The sequence below is a fragment of the Glycine soja genome, chromosome 17, assembly GCF_004193775.1.
Source record: "Glycine soja cultivar W05 chromosome 17, ASM419377v2, whole genome shotgun sequence".
In the NCBI taxonomy this organism is placed as follows: Eukaryota; Viridiplantae; Streptophyta; class Magnoliopsida; order Fabales; family Fabaceae; genus Glycine; species Glycine soja.
In genome coordinates this window covers 1,985,548-2,011,468 of record NC_041018.1, presented here as the reverse complement: position 1 = coordinate 2,011,468, position 25,921 = coordinate 1,985,548, and the positions used below count along the sequence as shown (strand labels likewise).

Sequence of the window (25,921 nt, the reverse complement as noted above, 5' to 3'; positions counted from 1 at the left end):
AATTGGCTTTATAATCGGTCCAACATGCATGCACGGAATTGGTGGTTAGCATTTCCCCTCTTTTTTGGTTTCCTTTTTTAATATAATAAGCAATAAGCAAAGCTACTCCACCACTAGGGAGATGCCAATTGCCGCGTTCTCATAGCTTACTAATCAAAACGTACGTTTATGTCTATCAAATATATATGGATTTGTGTGTTTCATGCAAGAGCCATGTGGCATGTGTTGACCATTATGACATTATATATATAATATTTCTTGCATCCATAGAAACATTAGTTACTTCCTACTGTATTATCTTTAATCTTTTAATATTACCCGGACCAATTCATAAGTTATTGGGTTAAGTGTAGTAGATTTTCTAGTAAGCTGGGAGATTTTACATCATTTCATAAATAAATTACGGCTACTATTAATATTATATAACATATACTTTTCGTTTCATATATATAAGTACTTGATTGAGTTTTTACAAGCAAATCTCAGAGTATTAATTTTTAGTGGAAAAATACATTTGGACAATTTTTTGTGATTCTTATATTTTAATTTAAATTCTTTGATATTTTTTAAGTGGATTTCACATTTGAAATTAATTAAGAAAAAAGACTTATAAAATAATATTTTTGAAGAAAAAAGGTTCTTGTGTATTCTTCCCTTAGAATTCAACTTTCAGCATGAAAAATTCCTGAACAAGAATAATAATAGATCTAGTAAACATAAGTTTTTGAGTTCAAGATTCCTATTAAAAATGTTCTCACAAGTAAAATAATAAGAAGAAAGAAGTTTAAAAATAAAAGATTATTTAGCGTTGAGAACTAAATAGAATCTGTTTATTTGATTTTCTTAATTTAATTAAGATTATTTGATTTGGACACTTTTATATGTATTTGCATTTGGATTCATATATTTTTTTTCTTCTGATATGTTACTTTTCAATCTGTATGATCTTGATCCTGAAAACACTAAATTTGTTTGATAAAAATTACAAATAAATGCACATTGTTTTGTTTATGAAAAGCGTGGGGTCCAAACCAAATTGAACCAGTTTCTGTTCATTTTTGAACTTCAGATCCATATCCTAATAAAATTGATTATATGACCTTTACGTCGGGAAATATGTGTTTAATTTTTTTTAAAATTAAGGAATTTCAACGATGATTGCGGAAGAAGTGTTCAATGTTAATGGCTAGATTACATTAGACATATCACACGAATGCAAAATTATCGCGTGCATATAAAACAACCATGTCCATGATTTTCATTAGCTAAATTTTTTTTAATGATTTTTAGCTCTTTTGTACTTAAGTCTCTTTAGTCCCGTCTTTTATAATCTTACACCAAATAGTAAATTTCGTCAAAATGCATAAATATGACCTAAAACTTCATATAAAAATATAATCATATGAACATGCACATATTCGATTTTATAACAGTAATCATCATCGATATGTAATTGGTAGATTTAGAAATAAAATATTATTTTACATCAATCTGAACGATCAATCTGGTGGAATAATCTTTGATGATAAATTATATTATAATTAAAATTTATAATAAATAAATATATTTAAATATATAAATTCTAAAAAATATTAAATAAAAAAATTGTTAAATAAATTATGAAATTCATTTAAGGTTTTTTAAGTTATTAATTTAAAGCAAAAAAGTTAGTTAGATTGCTTAAAATAAAAGAAATGGGGTGACATTTCAAGAAGTGAGTTGGAGTATTATAATTTTCAACCAATAAGAGTTTCTTTATTGAAGTTTGCTTTATTAATGAGTTGCTTATAGAGTACTGTTGCTATTTGAACTACCATGGATGTTTTAGCAGACTTAATTAGTATTTTAAAGGAAAGTGATGATAGCAGAGAGACAACAAGGTGGAGGTGTTGGTCTTAGCTGTCGCGTACAGTATTATATTGTTTTGTTTTTCTGATATAGTGAAGAGAACTTAGGGTTTCTTTTAAATTTGAAAGGAGTTAATTGAGTTCTCAGGTTTAAAACTGAAAATTGAAATGCGTGTTAAATGTTTGTTTAGGGAAGGAAAAAGATATTTAAATTTGTGGGTGCCATCAGCCATGGCTTTGACGATCAGTGCTGACTGACTGACCCTTAAGTTACGGCATTGCTTTCAAAGAAATGCTACGGTTATTTTAACTTCACACTTCACATAAGCACAATCTGATTTCTTTTTTTTCTTTCATTCCCCTTGTGTTGATAATAAAAGACTGGTCACTGCTGGTGTATAAATTAGAAACAAAATGAATATTTACTTTTTTTAAAAAAAATCTTTAATAGCATCTATTATGCCATAATATATATATATATATATATATATATATATATATATATATATATATATATATATATATATATATATATATATATATAGTAAAATTGCTTAATTCATTTTTGTAGACTTTATATAAAATTTAAGAATTTCAACAAATTTTCTCTTTCAATGGTAAATCTCCATAAAAACTATTTTTTAAGTTTAATAACCTAAAATAATTTCCATCAGTGGTGCTCTAATGCTTAATAATCAGTTAATAGGGACTGTTTTATTCTAATAGTTGATCGTGCATGAATTCAAATTTTGAAAATAAAAACGTATTAAAATATACTACAAGTGTACAACAGAATTTTACCAACTTGATAAGGTGGTCAAAAAGATTAAAAAAAATTGTGGACTGTAGAGAGTAATGGAATGTGATTTTTTTTTTCTTACTGATTTTCTGAGGCAGCCAATTTTTAAAACAAAACGAAATTGTAACCAAGCATCTTTAGGCTTTCAATTTCGTAAAAAAATTGAAAGCATATATTCGACACAGAAAATATATGACTGACTCCAATAGGGATGGAAAAAATTTCCATACCCACATATATTTGCGGATAAAATTTACTATAAGTAAATGACAAATATTTTTAATAAATATATATTATCCATGAGTTTGTGTATTTTTTTTTTATCCACTTGTTAATGTGTATGATACAGTATCATAGTAGCTGTATTAATGTGTAGGACACAGTATCATAGTAGCTATATCCGTAAAATTATAAAAATATCCTTTTATATATATATATATATATATATATATATATATATATATATATTATGTATTTTTAATCTATTTAAACTTTTGTTTTTCTTTTAACTTATCCTTTAAAATTATAATTTTACTTATACTTTGATATATGTTTATTTATGTTTAAGAGATACTATGTTAATTATGTTGTACTAATGTTTCTTTTATATTCTTGATTTTTAATTCAAGAGTTTTACTTGATGTTAAACATCCCTTTTTTTAAAAAGAATATTTATTTATTTTTAATTTGAAACATCCATGAATACTCAGAATATTTTTTAAACGGATAATGGACGTGTAGGCTACCAGGAGAGAATATTTCGGCTAGTCTCACTTCCACACTGTATTACGGTTGGCACTTAAGATCTCCTTAACGGTGGATCCTAGACATTGGAGCGTGGGGTACTTAATTAATAATTCAAGAGGATTTGTATTTTTTTAATTTTGTTTGTAAAATATTTTTAAAATAAAGAGAACGAGAAAAACAGAAAAATATTGAATAAAACACATAGATTTCAATACAGTTTCTCTTTCAATTTTTTCAAAATCAGTTCTATATTCAACTGCATGCACTGTAAGTCTGTAACAGTATACCTATCTTTTAATAAATAAAAAAACCCGAAAAGTATACCTTCAAAATATTAGAAAGATCACTGAAAAAATGTTATGATTATGAAAAAAAGAAAAGACTTCAAAGATTAATTGACAGTGCTAGTATTTGTATAAACCGCAAAAACTAATAACTGAAAACCATGTGGAATGACGTCTAAAAAACAAAAAATGTTGTACGAGCATACAATATTTCACTCCAATAACTTGAAAATGATTTCGATACCCATTGATTCCTGCTGTCAAATTAGGGACTGAAAACAAAGTTTGGAAACTCTAGAAAAAAGATTAAGGATTATTATTTCACCTTTACGTGTACTAAATGCTAAGAGTAAATATTCTATACATCCATATAGAGATTGTGTAATTAATATATACGGTAAATTTATTGTTTTTAAAAATAATTATGTTGAAAGATACACCTATCATAGTTTTTCACTAGTTAAGAGAGTAAGACATTTTATACTGACAGAATATATTAAACGTTTAACTCAATGCGAAAATGTGCATGCAACTCTAACTCTTCCGAAAAAAGTTTAAAATCTTTTGCAATATTTTTGATGATTTTGTTGAATCCTTATGACAGGTTAAGACACGGTTGAATGAATAATAGGTGTTTTTTGTGCCAAAACTCCTTAAAGGACTAATTTTTGTAACGAAGTAATTGGTTTCCCATGCTCAAAACACATGGAGTATGGATAAAGTAAGCATGTGTTTGGTTTAAAGAAATGAAAGAGGTATAAAAGTAAGAAGAGAGAAAATATTTAAATTAAAGTAAAGTATTTAAATCAATTTTTAAAACTTTCATCTCAGTTTCACTCATGAGAATTTAAACCAAACAGTACCTAATGTCTCTCAAGAGGCTATGCAAAGATTAGAGTCATCATGACTTGAAAAAAAAAATATTACATGAACACCAATGATTATTTGACATATAAAAAAAGGAAGAAAAAAGAATAAAAGTATAAAATTTATGTTGTGATAAAAAAAAGAAATAAAGGAAAATAATAGACATAAATATTTAAAATAATGAGGTATCTGTGTTTTATTACTCAATTTAGCTACATATCTTTCAACAATTTCTTTCCAACACTCATTTATTAGGTAAATTTCATATTTAAGTATAAAAAAATTGCAAGTCTAAATACTATTCTCAAACTAATAAAAATCAAATTTTTAAATAATTAAAAAGCGTTAAAAAAGAATATTACAAAGTGTATTATTAACATCTTCCTTATACATTTACCATTATCTTAATATAGATATTGTTTCTATCAAAATGAAAAAATATTTCAAGAAGAAAAAGACATTATAATTATTAATTGAAAATTAGCAACTAAATTTGTTTTTTTATTTATAAAAATTCATACTCTAATCATAGAATGTTCCATTTCTTTTAATTTCCAATCTGCAATAATTTTATACTTTTCTCTCTGCAATATTCTCCAATTAAAAATAGTTAAATTATATAATACGGTAAGTAATAACATCTTAAAAAAACACTATTTAATTATTATAGTTAGGCTTTTTAATAATATGACAGTAAAAGACTAAGATGGCGTAATAAAAAATAATTTACACATAAATCCAATTTGCAAAGGCAATAATAAGGTGGGCATAATAATATCACAGAAGGGACAAATATACATTTGAGTAAATTTAATTTGAATACCCAACAAAAGATCCATTTTTTTTTATAAAATGAACAAAAACCTTTAAAACTATATCGCTAACAAACACTGAGAAATGACATCAAGAACATACACGTCATCACTGAACAAGAGAAACCGAGTCTCTTAACGGGGCACTCTTTTTCTACTTAGTATCTCTTGTTCTTTTAGTCGATGTTGGAATCTTGCAAGGCGTGCTTGGAGACTGACGAGACTAGCTGCTTTGCGAGAAAGCACGAAACTCAACTGGGTCACGTAGTTGTCAATAAGACTTCCCGGCTGGTCCACTTCTGCCAGTAGTTTCATTTCCTAATAACAAAAAGCAACACAAAAATGAGCTCCAACAAACTAGTCCACAAGGAAGAATGTTTTAGTTATTTGTTTAACTCACTTCACGAACAATCTCCATTGTGTCTTCAATTTCCTTCCTATGAGCAGCAATTAGTGCTTCTTCCTCCTGCAGAAGTACAAATTAAACAGATACTAAAAAGTGTTACAGTCAACTTTTAAACTGGGAGAAGGTAAATCCAAAAATTTGACAAACCTCAAGTATTGCGCTGATATTCACATTAGAAGAGGATTCTGTTTCAGACTGCCCCGATCCAGTGGTAATGTTATAATTTCCTGTGCTCTGCTGTTTGGAGCTTGTGGTGGAATGATCATAACCATCGACATCCCGTTTTACCCAATTTACAGATCTTTCAGATTTCTCCTCCTTAGTCCCTTTTCTGCGTGGAGGAGACACCCTTTGCACTTTCTCATCTGTAACATTTAGGGAATAAGAGTTCATCTTCTGACTGGTAGAATCACCACCGTAAGAATTCTTTACTTCAAACTTTTCCCTGTCCATTGGGGCAGAAGCTGAGCTTTTTTCCTCTCGCCCATTGAATTGACAACTAGAAGAAAAACTTGATTGTTTGTCAACATCAGCAGCGGAGCTGTACAAAGAACTTTCCTTTTCGACAACTTTCCTGCTCATGTCCATTGTTTTTACCTCTTGACGTTGACCATTATTAAAATCCTCTGCACCAACACTACCTGGAAGTGAAGATGTGGATGAAACCTCTTTAATTGCTGGTGGTGGTATAGGATTTGGGGCCTGGTCCTTTCTAGGATTTCCACTCTTGGATAGACTTTTAACTCTGTTCACATTACGAAGAAATGGTTAATATCTGAAAAATATGCATGTGAATGGAAAAAGTGCACCCAGTTATGAATATAATCTTAATCTTGCAATAAGAAAACACATACCGGTCTGCATATCTCAAGGTATTAAGTGTGTGTTCACATGACCCAGCATTTGGGGATATACAAGAGATCATAACAGTTTTTGAATTTCCAACAAAGGAGTCCCGGAGCACTTCTGTAAGCTTGCTTCCACGAAAAGGAATATGGATCTGGTCATTGTCCAAAGCACGAATGCACTCCTTCAAAGCCAAAAGGCTCTTGTTGATTTCAGCACCTTCAATCCTGTAGTAATGATACATTAAGTGCCAAAACGAAGATATTGGTTACTATATGAAACAAAGCAGTTAAGCAGGGATGGAAGGAACTCAACGACATATTTGCAGCAGTTACATGAAAATAACATCATACTATAAGTCAGACAACAATAAACAAACAACACAATTGGAAATTTCACATTTATTTACAAATTACAGATAGGGATGACAATTGCATCCATAATCCACTAACCATCCAATCTGTTGATGCACAAATCCAACTAATCCGCTGATGTATAAATCCATAAAACTTAATGGATTGAATGAACAATTATTACCACATAATTTATAGACCATCCATCATTTTTTAAACCAATGGGTCAAGATATTGGATCATGATCATCATAGGAGCATATTTTGAAAACAATCCTCGTGAGAAGAGATTTTTTCTTTTGTTGACAAGAAAAAAAAATATAATACAATCTTAAATAGATGATTGGATATCCATCCATGAAAAAATATTAATGGATAGGTTAGATGGATTCCTTTTATAAATGAGTCATGAGTAGATTAAATTTTTAATACATTTGTAACATATCATAAATGGACTAATGCTTTATATTTTTACCATCATTTAATCCACTGCAAAATTTATCCAAAAACATCCATTTTACATCCCCATTGCAAAGTACTCATGCATTATTATAACGATTTGTGCAACTAAGCAGCCCCTCAGTTTATTATTTGAAACTTTGAATATATACTAAATTGAAATTTCATTTTTATTACAAGTTCACAATAGCAGACACATATACAGTAACTACAAATCAGGTAGTGAAATAAACCAAAACAAGTTGGCTCCATTTACCTTTGCCAACTAGAATGGTTTATAGGTCAAGAAAGGAGTTGTTAAAATGTGGCTCTCAAAAAAAAAAAAAAAACTAACATGCATAACATTCTTAAAAAATATAGATAAGTACCTTGTCTGACGATCATTGTCAGTAGTATCAGCACCTCTTTCACTTCCAGCAAGATCAATAAAAGAAATCTTCCCCACAACCTTCCCACTTTTTGCCTCATTTACATCATTATTGTTCCGCCTGCTCTCTTTTACCTCATTGTGCCTCTTTACAACCAGTTGTAAGATAGCATGTGATCTGGAGGACTCCTCATTTGCACCGGTTGACCCTGTACTTCTTGCTGCATTCCCCTTTTCAATGAATTCTTTGACAATTTGTACATCAGAAACTTCAAATTCTTGCAGTCCTACAATACACACTTGCTGCCGTCCATCTTCTCTCATGCAGAGTTTCCTATTCACAGTGTACAAACACAGCCACTCAGCAATCTGTATTAACAAATCACGCATTCAAGCAAGAATATAACATGCAAGTTGATAGCACTGAGTAAACAAGACAAAATGAAGTTTATGTTGCTTAGGAAAATTCTAAATTAAATATTCTTGACGGTTGAGGTTTGATATAAATTTTATAGATTAATAATTTAAACTCAATTCAGTAGCATGTATGATTATGCTGCTGTCCACAAGTTATGTTCTTAGTGGACTGTGTAATACTATGATAAAAAATACTGCTAGATGCAAACAGTAAGAGTGGTTGTTTCAGGTTTTGCAAAATTATTCCTGGGAATATGAAATTAGGAATAGAATTGTTACAAACTTCAAAAAAAATTCCCAAGCATAATTGATTCCAGGAATGAATAATCTTCATACTCTGCAATACTAGTCTTTAATTCCCGTGATGAAAGGTGGGAATGAAGCATTCCCATAGGAATGCTGGAAGTTATCATATATTCCAACTAATGATTTCCATTCCAGCTTTTATTTTTTCTATCATTCAAATTTTGGAAAACATTACTTGGAATATTAAATTGTCACCAAACATGCTTTTAGTTTACCAAGGAACAGCATTACTGGAAAGTAATTACATATCTTGAAACCAACTCTACCTAAAAACACAATCTTCTAGTTAAGGTCCATATCACAAATACAAAGCATTCATACCAAAGGTAAAGTAATGCCTGAAGGACAAATACACCAACACATGAAAGAAATACCTACTTTCTATCACTAAGAAGATCAAAAAGTTTTCCACCATATATCTCAAAGTAACTAAGCCACAATTTAAATCTCTGATTTCGATATACTGGTCGATGCAATTGTCTAACAAGGTCTTCTGCAGCTCTGAGCGGCAACGGTTGCATTGTGTATGTTTTGCCACTTCCTGAAAGTAAAACATTATTAGCGTCACAATAATGAATGAAAGTAATGTAGTGAAAATATGGGGATAAAGGAGTAGCAGTGGAACATGTATGAACAAGCTTTATATGATGCCACCTATTAAAATACTGCTTCATTAAAAAGGAAAGTATGTCCAAAAAAAGCAGTTTGATTCATTTAAAACTTCAAGAGCAATACTACACAAGAAAAAAGAAAAGCACAGAATCCCCATGCCATTATGCTCAGAACATAATCAAGAACCATCCACAACTACTTACACACACAAACACACAAAGCTCATACATAGAGAATATTATATTGAATAAAGAAAAAGGTTTGGAAAGTAAATTGGATAGTGCTTATTAATAATGTTTGGTACAGATATGATATGAACAAGGAAGAATAATTTGCTTACCTGTCTGACCATAAGCAAAACAAGTAGCTTTGGTTTTCTCAAAAATTGTGGGAATAATTGGTTCTACGGTAACTCGATATACCTGTTATTGCAAAGCAGGGATCATGCCTTAGATTAACAACTCAAGAGTCAAGACCAAGACAAAGGAAGGTCACTTTCATAAATACCAAATACCAACAACAACAAACAAGCCAAATATTGACGTCATAACTACTGAAGAAAAAAGGTTAATTTAATTTAAATAAGAAACAGCATAAAATTTCAATCTTTCATAAGGAGCAGCCTTACTTCATCATTGGTAACATTCTCGTCAAGAACAGCATCAAAACAAAACTCATGCTTCTCCACATAAGCTGTCAAATCAACCTTTTCATGACAGAACAAACAATTAGATCTTTGAACAGTAAGTAACAACGAGAATAGAAAAATAAAATAGAATTTAATACTGAGTCCTAAACAATTCAACCTTTGAACTGATATAATTATAAATGGTAAATCAATAATTATAGTGTATCATTCCAACAAAACAAACCTTTAGTTTGGGTTCATGGACTGTCAAATATGCATTGTCATATACAGTTACAATATCATCCTCCTTCTTAGCAAGTTCCTTCTTATTTAATGGTCTTTTGCGTACCTAGGACATGTATTGAAAAACAATTGTTTAAAAAATTAGCAATGATAATTATAAATCTCTCTTAAATGTTAGGAATCCAGAATTAAAATTACATGTTAATTTAAGAATGAAAAGGTACAAAATGCTTTAGTGAATTAATATGTAGCAATTAATAATGAAAGATGCATTTTACTCAAATGTTTCTTTTCCAAATGATGATTTTTAGTGAATTCTTCTGCTAGTTTGGGTAAAATGATGATAAAAAAGAGAAGTGGTTGTGCTGTTACTTATTGGCATACTAAAATATCAAAAGAACATAAAATCGAATTCAAAAGTTCAATACGTACTGACTGCAACACCTCAGCATAGGAAAACTATATCTTTCTACATGTTTTAAAGTGCAAGCATGAAGCTATTCATGCACATATTAAAACAACTTGATTATAAAGCATTAATAAAAAAATTGTAGCTTAGAAATCTAAAAAATTAATATAAAATTGATAATTAATATCATTTCAGATTTCTTTAAAAAATTGGCCTTAGGCCCCTAAATACCTAGACACTGCCCTGAATATATGCATGTCATTTATCTCTATAAATATTGACATACCACAACTTTAATCTTAGCAACATTATTTTCTCTTGTATTATTCTCTTTTTCATTTGTAGGTAAGAAAAGTGATGCATCAGAATCTGCTTCTCCTCTCTCCTGCTTTCTGCTAATTGAATTGAAGTCATCTACAAAACCTCTAGTGCCTCCAGGCATAAAGGGTGATGGTTCAAATGGTTCTGAAATAACATGCTGAAAAGAGAAATGAAATCAGAGACAATAAAACATATGCATATACTGCAAAGGCAAAAGAAACTTAAGGGAAATGCAACAATATGTGGGACCAATGGGAGTAAACATGCACAATAAAGAAGTAACAAAATTCAAACAGAATTGCTAAAGTTTACAGGTTCAAACCATAGTTTATTAGAATCTTCCGATTCAGAATTTGAATCCTACGATTCTGACTACCTATCGATTTGTATCATCGATTCAACTATATTCATTATTTTATTTTAACTTTTCTTTAACCAATTTTCATGGGGAAAAAAAATTGAAAATCATATAAGCTTAAAGTGTTGAATGAAAAGGAATTGAAGGAGCATGTTTGAACTTATCCTATTTGATTACTATGCTACTTTATTTGTCACCCACTCATTCAATGCTTGAATATTTGATTTCTTTGTTTCCACTCGTCTAAGATAAAGGCTTCACAAACTAAAGATATAACTGATAATTTGTTTTACAAGACTTATGGTTACATTGTTTATCTGTTTCAAGGTTAAAATTTACATTGAACACTATATATCATCCTATATGATATATTCGAAGCAATTTTTCATTGTCTCCGAATCTTAAAATTTGATTCAAATTATGATTTATGATTCAATAACTAGCTTGGAAATTCAAGATTAGAATCTCAATTTGATAACCTTGGTTCAGATATTCAAACCCATGATTATCGTCTAAATATCTGCTTATATAACCAAAAGTTTTCACCATCATCAAAACAAACAGTTGGACAAGATGGTATAAAAAATTGCTTAGCTTAGCTTTTCATGAAAATTAGTAGTGATATTGGGTTAATTTTCTCAGATACATGGAAGACAACTTTACATGTGGAACATATTATCTCTGCAAAATGTGTAGAAAAGGAATCAAACTGCAATCTGCTGGTTTAATTGAATGAACAGGAAACCACCACATAGTGAATTTTACCTCAGACAAAAGCTCTGTATCATCCATGGCATGAAGATCCAAAAGCCCAGCCCCAAAATCTCCCCTGAAGTCTGGAGAATAAAACCCATCTGATACAACACCTAAATTTTGGGAAGTGGGCGTATATGGCTCAGAACCAGATTCCCCATTAAAATTGAGGTTTCTCATTAACTTAGAAAGCCTCTGCTTTTCCTCTGCAGACTGTGCTCCATAACCCTAAGGCAATATCATGTTCATCTAAGTCATCTCATAGACTACCAGATAGGCAATGAGCCAGAAAAATAAACAAAATTTAGCACAACCAATGTAAGCTTCTCAAAAATATCGAAAAGGTTATCAATGTTATCATTCCTCAAAATAAAGGATTGCTCAAACTTCAAATAGTAAAATAGTCAAGTGTTGCAAAATGTTAAAAACAAACAAATTTATCCAAAACGCAAAATGCGTTATGAATTTATGATTCACAAAATAAATTAAACAGCTTTTCTCTAACAAACACGAATAACTTCATCAAGCAGAATCGAGGGAAGATAGCATGTTAGTCAACAGTAGCGAAATAAATGAAGAAAAGGGAGAAAATGTCCAGCCGTACGGGTATCCATGATTATCTCTCAAATAATCGACACAGAACTTCGAAGGAACAAATTACCACACGATATACAGCATGGACATAAAAGAAATTGCAGGAGAGGAAAAAAAAAGAGACAGTAAATTAATAAATTGATAATTCATAACTCTTTAAGAAAGCGAACAATCAACAAATAATTTAGAAACGAGAACCTAACAAAGTAGTTGTCTATGGAAGAGAGGCGAGAATAGAGAATACCTGCATAAGAAGGTTGGGAAGGAGGCGTTGATCGATGGCAGTGGAAGCCAATGGAGAGGCCAGGTGCTGCAAGCCGGCGGATTGTAACCATCGCGCCATGACGGCGTCGCCGGCATCGGTGGCCGGTCCTGCCGCATTGTGCAGGGATCCGGGGCCGGCGTGGTCATACAGAGCAGTGGCGGAGGCATTGCTCTGCTGCATCTGGCCACCCATGTGGCGCTGCGACCGTCTTTGGGGCGCCAATTTTCAAGATCTGTTTTCACACGCTTCGCACAAACACGCACGTTGGAATTCGAATTGGAAAACCGTTACATGACACGACAATAGGGAGAATAAAAGGAGGAATACTTACGATGGGGAGAGAACTGGAAACCGAAGAAGAACATGAAAGAGCGGAGTGAGAGGACGGAATCCAAATCGGCGAGCCCTGGGATTCGAGTGAAAGGAGTTATTGAATGCGGAGAATCGAGATCTGCGGTGTGAAATGGTGATTGGCAGATCTGAAAGTGGTGGAAAATACGAAAACGATGGGAGAGCGTTGCTTGTAATTTTCTCTTTTGTGTTGCTTTGGTGTGTGAGTGAAGAAAATGGAATGAAACGATGGCGGAACAAGTGAGACAAACCAAACAAGGGAGAGGGGTAAGAGATGATGATATCATATATACTTCGACAAAAAAACAAAGCAAAATTTTACGGATAGTAAAAATATTATATATTATATATTATTTTCAATTTTCAAATATTATTAAAACGGCTACGACGAAAGCAAATCTTTTCATAAAGACTAATATATCCTCCTCCGGTCTTAAAAAAAAAAAATACTCCTGTTTCATAAAGACTATTATTTTTTAAGGAATTTCTTAAAATTGTGTTTAGTTCAACTTCTCTTGGAGAAAAAAACTATAAAAAAATTAATATTACGTTAATGTTTTTTAAAAAAGATCACATTAATGTTAATGAGCACAAAAACTAATTTAATACAGAAAAGAATAGGAAATTATAATTTTGTTTCTTTTATTCTAATAAACTAAACCAAAGCGTATAAATTGTGTGAATCACTAGGATTAGCCTAGTGGAGAGGATGGTTTAGTAGTATGCATGCCATTGTACATAAAAAGTGTACAAATATCAATTTATCTCAAAATTAAAATACCTATTGGAATTGTGTAATGTACGTAAGTAATAAAGTAATGTTTTTTAATATATATATATATATATATATATATATATATATATATATATATATATATATATATATATATATATATACTCCTAACAGTACAAGCAATATATGTATGAGAAAAGTTAGAGAAATACGTACGTAGGAGTATTGTCCTAACAGTACAAGCGTCACAATAATAATTGAACCTTTGAATTGTAGAAGTTGTATGTCAGGTTATGTCGATGCCAAATGCATGGCTCAGCACAACTGGGTAAAAGAAAACAAAAACTACACGTCAACTAAGATGAATAATTAGACTATTTGAATCAATTAACTCTGAACAACAAAAACAAGAAAATGGCATAGTGAATCAAGCAAAGTGGAAAAGGATCTAAACGATGAAGCAGATTGTTACATAGGATTCTTGATTTAAATTTCACTTTAGAGAAATATCATTTCATCCTAGGAAAAATATGACCATACGTACATTTTGATTTTATTACGTCTCCCATTTTGGAGTGTTTCTTTCGTATTAGACTGGACATTTCATTGAAAAGCTTACAACAGACCAACATAACATATGTTGCGTGACATGCATGCTATTATGTCCACTTCTTCAACCGAAAAAGCTTGAGAGGATCAATGGCCGAATTCAAGACACGTGCATATTTTCCAACTCAAACTTTGATCATAGAATAGTTTATAAATTTTTGTTCTTCTTGTTTAAATTTTCCTTTTCACGTTGTAATGAAGCACAGTTAATCAGCTGTCCAAAATTTTATATGGACGACAAATAAATGTAAATTGTGGACAAATTCAATGTCAATTAATTTATATGATTGTTTTATCTTCTTGCTTAAACTTTTAATTATGACAAGTTAAATAAAATAGGTAATCCAATGTTCTATTTGTGGCTTCTCCCGGACGGCTTATGTTCAAGCTTCGAGAAAGGTAAGAAGTTAACGTACCTTCCACCTCTTCACCTTCATTGACGTACCCGCCAAAAAATATTCTAATTATAAATTTAGCGTGGATTTTTTTATTTTATTTTACACTGATATAAGTCACACTCATTCTTACCTTATGAATTCCTTCAAAAAATTCTTAACTCGTGAATAACATTAATGTGATGATTTTAGTTTTTTAGTTCTTTGAAAATTTTATTTTATTTTAATCAAACACATTGATAGTCCTAAACATCTAAGGATTTTGCAAAAAGAAAGAAATGTGCTCATTTTGTTAGATCATATACATATAGGCATCATATCTCGTCAACATCTGAGGATTTTGCACTAGATAGTCCTAAACACATTGATTGCCTCAAAGGTCAAGGATTCAAATTAAGTCCAAATGTCAAAACTAAAAACTCGTTATCTCAAGTTACCTACTTAATTGTAATAGGCTCATTTTGTGTCAAGTCAGTGTTGCTCTAATGCCTAATCGAACAACATTTTAACTATTTGTATGACGGACAAAGAAGCCATATGGTATTTCAAATACTATTATAGTATGATTAATGAAAAGCGTTGGAGCATTGCTAGTGAATTAACCATAATATAATTAAAACCAAGGAAAATGCTGGCATCACTCTTAAACCAATATACAATCACGACTGAAGCAGCTCTATGGACTATTTGAACCACAAGAAATAATTTGCTCTTCAATGACAATCCTCTCGATGTGGAAAAGGCTATGGAGCTCATCAAAGTCAGATCTTGGAAATGGAACACAACCAAATTGAAGAACTTCTAGTGTTCCATGTATGATTGGATTTCTAATATAAAGGTAATTATGAAACAAGAGCCATAAATCAACTGTCACAAGGTGAAACTGGTATATTCAACAAAATTAACAGAGATGGAGTCACGATGAATTTCAAAATCAGACTTGGAGAAGTAAGTGGAGTTATGCTTTTTTGGTTTCTTAGTTTGGTTTTCTGTAATTAGTTTGTGTACTGCTGAAGTTGTTGTGGGGGACTTAATGTCTAGTGTATTAGGAGAACACACTTACAGAGGTATAGGGGAGGGTAGTTCTTTTTGGAGGTTAGACTTTATTTATAAACAAACTATTTTTGCTATAAGTAAATTTTAACCTCTGCGTTCCTTTTCTCTTATAATGCCACACTATGTACGCTTTACCTTTAGGTACCTCTGGTACCATTTATTTTATAATATTTGATTGCCTGATTAAAAACAAATGAAAAATGTAGTTTTTTTTTTTGTATCTTTATTTAATCTCAAATAAAAAAGTATGAGAAATGGCCGGCTGGGTGTATTATTTTGGCATCGTTGTAACCTATTTATTATTTTAAAAGAAAATGAAAATCGTTTTCAAATCATGCATAATATGCCATACCTTGGGCTTCACTTCTTTTTTGAACCAAAGTCTTTGCTTTGGCTTGAAGCATGGGAGGTTTGAGATCCAACGATTAATTAGGGACTTTAATTTGAATTAAAGCTTGATTTTCTTGTTTTAATTCACCAAAGTAGCTCTCCCATCCTTTCTAAATATACGTCAGAATTCCAACATCGCATTTTCAGAAGTTGATAACATGACTCTCGTAATATAGATCCTCTCTTACGTCTTTTTTGCGTATATCTCCTACGCCTTTCTATTTCACATGACTTTGGCGATAATCTCGACTCGTTAATGAATCTACCGAATCAAGATGTCACTCAATTCATGAATGATTTGAAAAGGATCATACCATATAGAATATAATAATTCTACCTTCATTCTCTATCTAAGCTTGTTAAGATATTTTCCTGGTTTATGTGTGTGCCCATAAATATACCTAAAAAAATTATACTTCGTTTACAAATATAAAATTACTCACTCATAAAATATAAAATTACTCGTGTTTTAATGACAATTAACAAATTTAAATTTTAAGGATTTTTTTGACAACATGTTTTGTTTGTATAATAGACAAGATGAATTATTATTCATAGAAAAAAGTTATGAATTAAAAGTGTAAAAAGTTTTATATAATCATCCGATCACAACTTATTATGTAAGATAAGTTTATTAATTTTTAAAATAATTATCTTAAAACAATTCAAATAATGATTTATAATTAGACAATCATTAGTGCATAAACATTAAATTTGTTTTTCTTACATAACATAAAACAAAATCATTCAATTTATTGTTTTAAATTAAACCTAATTTATGTTTTAAATTTTCAATTTTAATTTATTTTAATTTTTAAATTTTTAAAAGTTGTTGTAAAATAAGTCATGTGAATTGCACATGTGTTTTGATGGTTTTTTTAATACCAAAAATACCCTCACCCTCTTCCTTAAACATTGCAACATGAACAAATTCATCACATTCACTAGACACTGCTATAAAAATGTATTCTAGGATGCCAAAATGATGATAGTTTATAATAACCATCTTAAAATGTCAAGTGGTGACCATTTTATAAATAGAGAAAAAACAAACTACGACAGTTTTATGAGAAGCGTCGTGGAGTGCTACATTCAACAACATTCCACCACTTTTTGTAAAACATTCATGATTTGCAATCCTTCTATTTACAAAATATAATTTACAAGTTCAATCCCTCCCTCCCTCATTGACTCTCGTGTCTTCCCCCCTCACTCAACTCAACGACCAGGATTTCCCCGAAGGGAGAAGGAGGCGACGAGGGAGGCATGCGAGAGGAGGAACTTGGGGGCAAGGTGGTGGGCATGGTGGGGGGAGGGGTGAAGTAATAATGGCTGTTGGTGTTTAGGAAAGAAAAGAGGTTAGGAATTAGATTGTTTTATAATTTTTAAAATAAAATAAAGATAGTAATAATTAATAATTAATCATTACTATTTAAAATTTATTGTTTTAAAATTTAAAACACTGACAGAATTAAATGTTTTAGAAAAAAACCAAAAAAAATACAAAAACGATCCGTTTTGTTGAAAACATATCAAAATGAAACTAAAATAAACTTAATAGAACAAAAGTGACATTAAGCTTAATGTTTATACAAAATGTATATTTAATTATCAATTTATCATCCATAATCTTACATGCCCCAGCGCTTCAAACGAATCAAAGGCTGTGTTCAGAATCATTTAACTTGAACAGAACCTGATTTTGATTATTATTTTTTAAATGTTGAAAACCTAATATTAATTTATATATCAAGTTTTGTATTTAGAACATCTTAATATTGAATGACATTCATTCCATTTTAACAATTTACTATCTTACTAAAAATACACAAAAAAAAAAGAAAAATAAAAATGGATAAAATTATCAATTCAGACAGTTAAATCTAAATTGAAATTAAATCCACTCACATTACTACAGATTTCAAAATTAAATCAATTTTTATTTTAATCATTTAAGAAAATTATTGATGAATAAAATCCAATTCCTAAAAATTAGTTTGTTCTAAACAAAATATAAAATGCTGCATAACATTGTTTCATATAAAATCAGATTAAGTCATAATCAAAAGCAAAGTAATACCCCGTTTCCTTCAATGCTCTTAATGCACCTTATATGACATCACCCCACAGCCAAGTTCAAATTTCAGTAGAAAAGGACGCAAATAGTAACCAGACACCAAAAAAGGCGAGGGAGCACATTTATCATTACATAATTAAAACCACAACCTAATGCCTCATCTCATCTATGATTCACCTTTGCGTAGCATATACAACCTACTACATACTACACTACCAACATGGTGTACCTGGATATATCGGGATGATAAGTATGATCAGTCCCGTCCACAATCTCTAGCAAATGCCAGAACTTTTGAATGGTTACGGTCAAGATAGTGACACGAATGAAGGATCCTTCATCAAAAAGTGCTCTACTGATTGACATTAATGATTGTTTCGATTTTTTATGACCAAAATCCAATATGGAAATACAAAATGAATATTCTTTTGCTTAGTTAGCTTTTAATCTCAAGATTTCTTTAGCTGTTCTGCGCCGAAAGTAAGACATGTGTTCCTACAAATGGAGTTATGGAAAAAGGAATTCAACTCAGAAACCATATGAAAAATTAGTCATTAAAACGAGGCTTCCTCAGCCAATTTGACGAGGTTTAAAATGAGATCCATTGGATCTTTTTAGAATGTCCCATTGAGCAAGGAAACATTGGTCACACCATACACAACATAAAAAAATTACAAGATTTGAATGTTGAAATGTTATATAATTAAAAATTCTTGGCAGCAACGCAATCTATATTGGCAGTAAGAAAGTATCAAACAGGTGAATGACTGACCAAGTTAATGACTTCAGAAAAAGGAAAATATTTCCATATGCAATAAAATGAACAGAAAACAAAGGCATGCTTTCTTACAGAAATGGAACAACTATAATATCGTACCTGGTTGAAACACAACCCCAAGTTTCTGCTATAGAAGTCAGCATATTTGATCATAAACACCCCACAATCATACCTGTCCAAATATCAAATTGCATTTAGAAAATAATTCGCCCACAAACTGCTGCAAATACTGTTCAGAGGTACAAAAAAAGGAATGAAAATTGAGATGGTATTTGTAAAGTACTGATGTCTAAACACACCACTTATTTAATTCCTACCAAGCCCCTACTAAAACATCCTAGCTCCACCACCTGCTAATGATGGTTCATTAAGTGAATAGGAGAAGAAAACAAACCCATTCTGCTGCTCAGGAAGGTCTTCAACAAATTCTTTTTTCCAAGAACTTACATCAATATCTTTTCCAGTCTTGTCCTTTACTTCATCTACAATATAGCTAGCCTGGTAGACATCAAGAAAAACATCAGGAATTGCCCCAACCAAATGTGAATACACCTATATATCTTTCCTGAGTTCCCCATCCAATTAAGTCCTGTGGGAAATGCGGACTTCTTCCTTAATGGAATAGTGACAGTGATGACATAAATATGTAATTTCAAAAACTTGAAAATGTTTTGTCTCCATAACTAAAAGTCTAAAAACATGACACAATCTAGAGGTGCCTAATTTTAGGCAAAAACCTGCACCTAATAAAAGCAAATCACATTTATTTGGTTTGTAAAATATTTAAAAACTAACAAGACCTGTTAACACTGGTAAAGCAAAGAATATTTTTTGTATAACATAATAAAAATCTCACGTTACCTAAAACTGTAGCTAATATCAAACATAATTCTAATTTACCATAAGTAGGAGCATAACAACAACTAACTCAAAAAGTATATCTATATGCACAATGTCTAAATCGATTGTCCAAAAATTAAATGTTCAAATTCAAATACTAAGTCAACTATCCAACACATAAATGTTTGGGCACTAATCATAATTTATTTCATAATTAGTGGTTTTCTTATTCAATAGTTCTTCATTGATTTATCTATTAATTAGATTTTGATTTATATTAAGTTGATTTTGTGCAAATCCTCTACTTCAATTAGTTTCTAATTTAAAAAAGTTCTATTTATTGGTAGGCTGCCTGAAATTACACTCATGTTTTCTATCATTTTTTTTTTATCTATTTCCCTTTTGTCAAATTTGTTTGTTTAGCTTCCTCATCCCCCTAAATTTATTCTTCATGACTGGATTGAGGCACTACAGACACATGCATGATCTTTGGCCTTCACCAGATGTCAATATACATTTTGGCCTTCCCCAGACGTCAATATATGGTCTGGACAAACAAGATGTTCAACCCATCAAATTGAATTCTATGCATCAGACCGAAGTTTTCTTCAATAACCAGCTTGTGTGAATCAAAGTTTGGTTAATTTTGAAATTCAACATAATTTTAAACATTGACCTGCTAATGAGATATTTTTTTTTGCTCAGCAAAAATATATATGATATATTAATATGGAGTACCAGTGGTACTAAAATTACAGTATTTTTGGGGCCAGCTGGTTCCTATGTTTACTGATAGGACCCAAGCCAGCACCACAGCACCCAGCTATGTAACACCCTACTACAAAAATCCATCCCCCTTACTCCTAGGCTAGGTACAGAAACCTAATGTTAGATTAGTAGCCCATTGGTTAAAATGTACTGTAAAGTCTTTGTCGTTGGACTTGAGCCATGACCAAAGGAAGGGGGATGAGATATAAAAGGACAGGAGATTCTCCAAAGATTGAAAAGAAAACTAAAAGGCCGTATCCAAATTAAAGCAGGAATAAATTTTGATTTTCAAATAGTTTAAGCATGGCTTCCTCCATTCACACTGTATTTGATATTCTAAAGGAGATAAAATAATTGGATATTATCCAATTACTCAACTTGCAGATCATACAATATTAAAAATGGAAAGATACAAAATTAGGTAAAAAAAAAAATAGGGGGGATTGTATCATCATTAAAAGTGTTGATGATTCATGATTGAAACCAAATAAAGATTTTATGACTGTCACTGATTCACTGTCATTACTTCCAAAATCCTTGTACAAGAAATGTGCAGATATGAATCTGAAACATACAGTTAAACTAAATAGACCAAAAACATTACCAGAATTTTCATCACTCGGGCATCTGTTCCTCTCAGTGAGTCCAGATACTGAAATTTCTTATCTTTCTTATTGATAACAGCCAAGCACCAATGAATCTCTTTATGAATAGGTACAAATATCTAGGAACAAACAATGTAAAATATCAGCATAAAAACCAATTTGATAATTTGATTGGTTATAAGAAAAGCAAAACTTGATAATTTTTTCAACATAATTACTTTATCACATTCATGTAGGCCATATCCCAATTTCTTTTGGCTGGTCCATCTCCTCACAGATTTGAAATCATACCCATTCTTGCCACTTATTAACTGGTAAGAAGAATTCACAATTAAAAGCATCAACGACAGATCAATATGACTGAATTGCAGAGCAAATATAGATAAAACACACATAACACCATAGAATAAAATCCATGAAAATATCATAAATAAATAAATAAAAACACATAACATCATAGACTAAAATCCACTAAAAACAACAGCAAAAATAAATTGAAAATAGCATAAAAAACAACAGAATCATAGACTAAAATCCAAGAAAATATCACAAGTCTCGAAGAACTTGATTTTGGGTTGTCCTGTATGTGAGTAAGAATTGGGAACATCATTATAGGTTTAATAAAAAAATCATAGAACATGTTAATAAACAAAAAACTAAATTCTGAAATTCTAATAAACAAAGAACTAAATTCTGAAATTCTAAAAAACAGAACTAAATTCTGAAATTTTTGAGAAAACAGGACATAAAACATTGAACAGATGAAAAACAAAAACAGCCACACTGAGAATAAGAGAGAAAACAAAGAAGAGAACAAAAGAGATGAGGAACATCTGAACAAATGAAGAATAAGCAGAGAAAAATAAAGAGGGGGGGTCCACCATGGGTGCCGCAGCGCAGCAGGCTCCATGGCGGACAGCGCCATACGATGGCAAAGTGTTATCGCAGCACCATAACAGTTATTTAACAACATTGTGCAAAACATTTCAAGACGTGTTTCTTAGAAAACATTTCCATTACTGTTACTTTGCATGAAAGAAATGAAGCCTAACAAAGATCTACGAAACATGCCCCAGAAGATTAAAAAAAAAAAGCACAGTGGACAGCTGCATGAGTGTGCAAGCACTATTCAGTTCATGCGGATAGTAAAAGCATGTTACCTTTTTGTAGAAAAAGGTATTGAAAAAATGACAGTTCAGAAACTTCAGTGGTTCTCTTCTCTCCCTCTCTTTCAGCAATTCAAGGTACATATTTATTACCTGCAAAGGCAAGGTACAAGATCACTGGATTTCACAGTGCAACAATTTCAAACCACGATTATAGCTAGGTATCAACTTCTTCTCTTCCACAGCATTCAACAAAGGTTAAACAAACAATAAGCGAACAAGTTTAACCTCATCGTTTAACCATGCACCCGGTCTAAGGCATTGAAACTTTTCTCCAGAGATCTCAATGCCAGATTTCTCATGGGAAACCAAGATCTTTTTCCTGTAGAAGCAGGCCATCAATAAGATATGGTACAGCTTAAACCTTTCTGAATTGCATATAGCCAAATTTTCAAAACATACCTGTCGGCAGAAAAGGCATGTGCAACCTCAACTTCTTCCTCTTTAGTAAGAGGAATAAAAGGTTCCAATGGAACTTCCTGAAAGCCATAGTAAAATTTTGTCAATTGCAATAAAACTTAGACCACTTCTTATGCCTTAATAACACAGAGGCACATTGCAACGAATCATTCATAAAAATTGAACAAAACAACAAAAAACAAAAACACACAGCTAAGCAACAATTACAGCGAGCCTAATCAAAAAAATATACAGAGATGGGCCAGTTAACAAGTGTTTACCTCAACTAGTTCCTTCTTTGGGCGCAACAATTCAAATGTGGACATACGCTTCTCGTTAACTTGAATTTCAGCCTTCAGCCTCTCAAGCGTATCATTTCGTTGGCCAAGAGCATCGAGCAACTTCTTGTAGGCTTGAACGGAGGAAAGATCATGCTCAGGAGTCAAAGAAAGAGTGTCCAACATCTTCTCAGCATTAACCACATTCAGATCACCGTTAGTCAACTCAGAAACAACGGAAGAAGTTGACTGCTGCTGAGGGACACCATGCATATCCTTATTAGCATCCAAATCCTTCACCTCAGTCACAACCAAATCACCACCTTCTTGCCACTTGTGCTCTCGTCCATCTTCTTCCACACTCGAATCCTCCGACACCATACCCTTGGAACTATCAGCATCCACTTCTATCACCTCCTTGCCCTTTTCCCCAAACCTAATGCTAGCCAACGCAGAATTTTTCGCCCTTTGGTAGTTTTTACTGAGCACGTTGCCCTTGTCGTAACTAATCTCTTCTTTGCGAGGATAATGAAAACTTCTATTGAAGGCAGGAGAATCAAACTTACGTGGTCTACACGGGGCGTGAACCTCCCTATGCAGTGGTGGCTTGGTTTCGGGGTACTTAGAGATTCTTGAAATGATACTAGTCGAGGATAACAAGGATTGCGCGTGGTTTTGGGACATTGTTGAAACTCTGGGTCTTTTGGAATTGGGAGATGGAAAGTGGTAATTCGCGGATGGCCAATGTTGGCGGCGCTTGCCGTTGCTGGTTACGACGGCCATCGGGGAAGGAGCATGTCCGGTCGGGGTTAGGAAAATTGGGGATTCAGCGAAACCCTAGACGAAGCGTTATGGGATCTGTGTTGGTTTGGTTAACGATTAGCCTCCGCGCCTGTTCCGCCGAGGATGACGTTTTTTGCTTGCCTTCTCTTTCGCGGTACAAACAACAGCAAGTCGCCTTCTTTCCAAATCTTCTCCTTTTTCTACCTTAAATTAACAGTTATCTACCATGTTTTTAAACAGTTTCATTCATGTTAAAAAAATCACACATATTAATCATTTTTTGGTACAATATAATTACTCATTTTTTTCCTTACTTATTTTACAACGGTCAAATAAAAAAAATCATTTTTTTGTTACAATGTCAACAAAGTGCTATTCACAGTAAATATTTTGATTCCTTACGGGGCAAGAAAATTTATTTCTGGAAATTACATTCAGGAATATTAGGTCTGACAATGTCATTTTCATGAACATGTTTTTTTTTTTGGTATGGAGAAATAAAAGCAAAGACTACAAGCCGGAATAATGTTTTAACTGTTTAATTCAAACAAGCTGTACTACAACAATGACCCTTAGGGTTCCAGTTTTGGAGAAAATCAGCAAGCTCATCATTTTGTAGCATGCAGCAAGCTACCTTTTCTCGTGACTCGATACATATGTACCTGATAATACATTTCAAAGATATAGAAGTCAGAGATCTAACATCTAATTGAAGATCTATAATTGAGCCAAGACTTCTTTATACAGATTTTTAATGCTCTTATCAGTATGCTTCCCATAAGGAGATAAAATTTTCACTTCTTGGCAAGGTTAATCTTCAATTAGAGTAGGCATTGACAATTTTGAAGCATACCCAAGAAAATGTGTTAAATTGTGTGTCATGCTTTCATGTCAAACTTTTTTCATTTACTTCTCCATGACACTAATGTGTTCCTGGTGACAAGTGATAGATATTGAAAGTTACTTTCTTCATTACCTAGTAAAACTCCATCTTCTCTCCTGCCATTGTACTATATAAGATACAGACTGCTGATGATGATGGTTCATTTGCTCTTTGTACTAAAGCTAAATGATTGCTCATCAACTTACTAATTAAAGAAATTACTAAAACTTGGGCTATCAAGATTCATGCCATAGGCCAGTAAAAAGATGTGAAATTGGTGTGGCATCTTGCACCATTCCAGTCACACTAGTGGGGAAAGGGTTAAAACTTTAGTATAACTGTCATTGAAATCAAAGTTAGTCCTTGCATTATGATATTAGTTACTGTACCTCTATTTGTTTTGGATCAACTGAGAGACAACATCAGCTTTTTGGTGATTCTCTGTCAGAATACAGGAAGACAATACATGCTTACTCAGAAGATACAAAATTGGGCAAGAGCCTAAATAAGCACAAATCAACATAAAATTTAAGTTACAACCGAAGGCACAACCTGCTCATATGCTTATTTTAAAGGATGCTGAAATAACTTTTGTATTGTATAAGAAAGACACACACAGAACGAAAGGATTTAATTTAAGGTGTATCATGTTACATCTTTAACTTAACCACCAATGGAAGAAAAGGAAAGAGTCAAGGAAGAGATGCAGACAACAATTATATGTTGACATTTATACTACTACTTCATGCAAATGGTGTGCATTCTCAGGTAAACACACAACTAACAGCATATCAATCTTAGGACAAACCAACTTCTTAGAATGCACATAATTGGAACCACACAAAAAACAAAAGGCATAAACAAGATATCATGCTGAACCAGACACATCTATTAAGAATTAAGCTGTTGTAACATGTTAACCAATTCATCCATAAGATGGACCTTTCTGTATCAAATGCTCCAAAACTAAACGTATAAACCAAAAGTAGGGGAATGAATTACCTAACGGATGTTCATTGAATACCATATCATCACCAACCTCAATACCTAAGCTAGGACCTATTTGATACTCCTACTGTAATATTCCTGGAAGAAATAGTGAGAAAGCTGAGCTAAAA

At 31.9% G+C, this 25,921-nt stretch overlaps 2 protein-coding genes across 3 annotated transcripts; both read right to left on the bottom strand.

Annotated features, from left to right (window-relative positions):
* Positions 1 to 5,252: 5,252 nt before the first annotated feature.
* On the bottom strand, positions 5,253 to 13,322 carry LOC114391800 (kinesin-like protein KIN-13A). 2 transcript variants are annotated; one of them, XM_028352773.1, is made up of 13 exons: positions 13,024 to 13,322; positions 12,672 to 12,924; positions 11,846 to 12,061; positions 10,688 to 10,879; positions 9,994 to 10,098; positions 9,750 to 9,827; positions 9,462 to 9,543; positions 8,888 to 9,050; positions 7,788 to 8,120; positions 6,617 to 6,835; positions 5,910 to 6,507; positions 5,757 to 5,822; positions 5,253 to 5,674 (listed from the first exon to the last, which is right to left on the bottom strand). In XM_028352773.1, exons 2-13 carry the CDS (start codon positions 12,882 to 12,884, stop codon positions 5,492 to 5,494), a joined length of 2,448 nt encoding a protein of 815 aa, XP_028208574.1. In that variant the 5' UTR covers positions 12,885 to 12,924; positions 13,024 to 13,322; the 3' UTR covers positions 5,253 to 5,491. The 2 variants fall into 2 exon arrangements, with proteins under 2 accessions (XP_028208574.1, XP_028208573.1); XM_028352772.1 differs by having other exon boundaries at positions 12,672 to 12,937; positions 13,024 to 13,321.
* A 4,918-nt stretch (positions 13,323 to 18,240) lies between these two features.
* On the bottom strand, positions 18,241 to 24,142 carry LOC114393860 (ubiquitin-like-specific protease ESD4). The gene is made up of 9 exons (XM_028355323.1): positions 23,141 to 24,142; positions 22,863 to 22,939; positions 22,689 to 22,782; positions 22,455 to 22,553; positions 21,513 to 21,605; positions 21,294 to 21,413; positions 19,476 to 19,579; positions 19,181 to 19,253; positions 18,241 to 18,798 (listed from the first exon to the last, which is right to left on the bottom strand). The coding sequence occupies exons 1-9, from the start codon at positions 23,918 to 23,920 to the stop codon at positions 18,736 to 18,738; spliced, it is 1,503 nt and encodes a 500-aa protein (XP_028211124.1). The 5' UTR covers positions 23,921 to 24,142; the 3' UTR covers positions 18,241 to 18,735.
* Between the last annotated feature and the right edge of the window lie 1,779 nt (positions 24,143 to 25,921).

Excerpts from the sequence above, each read along its gene's own strand:
- LOC114391800 (XM_028352773.1), bottom strand. The coding sequence starts at position 12,884 with ATGGGTGGCCAGATGCAGCAGAGCAATGCCTCCGCCACTGCTCTGTAT. Across the intron at positions 10,099-10,687 it reads TTGCTAAGATTAAAGTTGTG|GTACGCAAAAGACCATTAAA; the intron begins GTATGTCAATAT and ends TACATGTCCTAG. Across the intron at positions 9,051-9,461 it reads TTTTGCTTATGGTCAGACAG|GAAGTGGCAAAACATACACA; the intron begins GTAAGCAAATTA and ends TTTTACTTTCAG.
- LOC114393860 (XM_028355323.1), bottom strand. The coding sequence starts at position 23,920 with ATGGCCGTCGTAACCAGCAACGGCAAGCGCCGCCAACATTGGCCATCC. Across the intron at positions 21,414-21,512 it reads GCCTACATGAATGTGATAAA|ATATTTGTACCTATTCATAA; the intron begins GTAATTATGTTG and ends GTTTGTTCCTAG. Across the intron at positions 19,254-19,475 it reads CTTCCTGAGCAGCAGAATGG|GTATGATTGTGGGGTGTTTA; the intron begins GTTTGTTTTCTT and ends ATATTTGGACAG.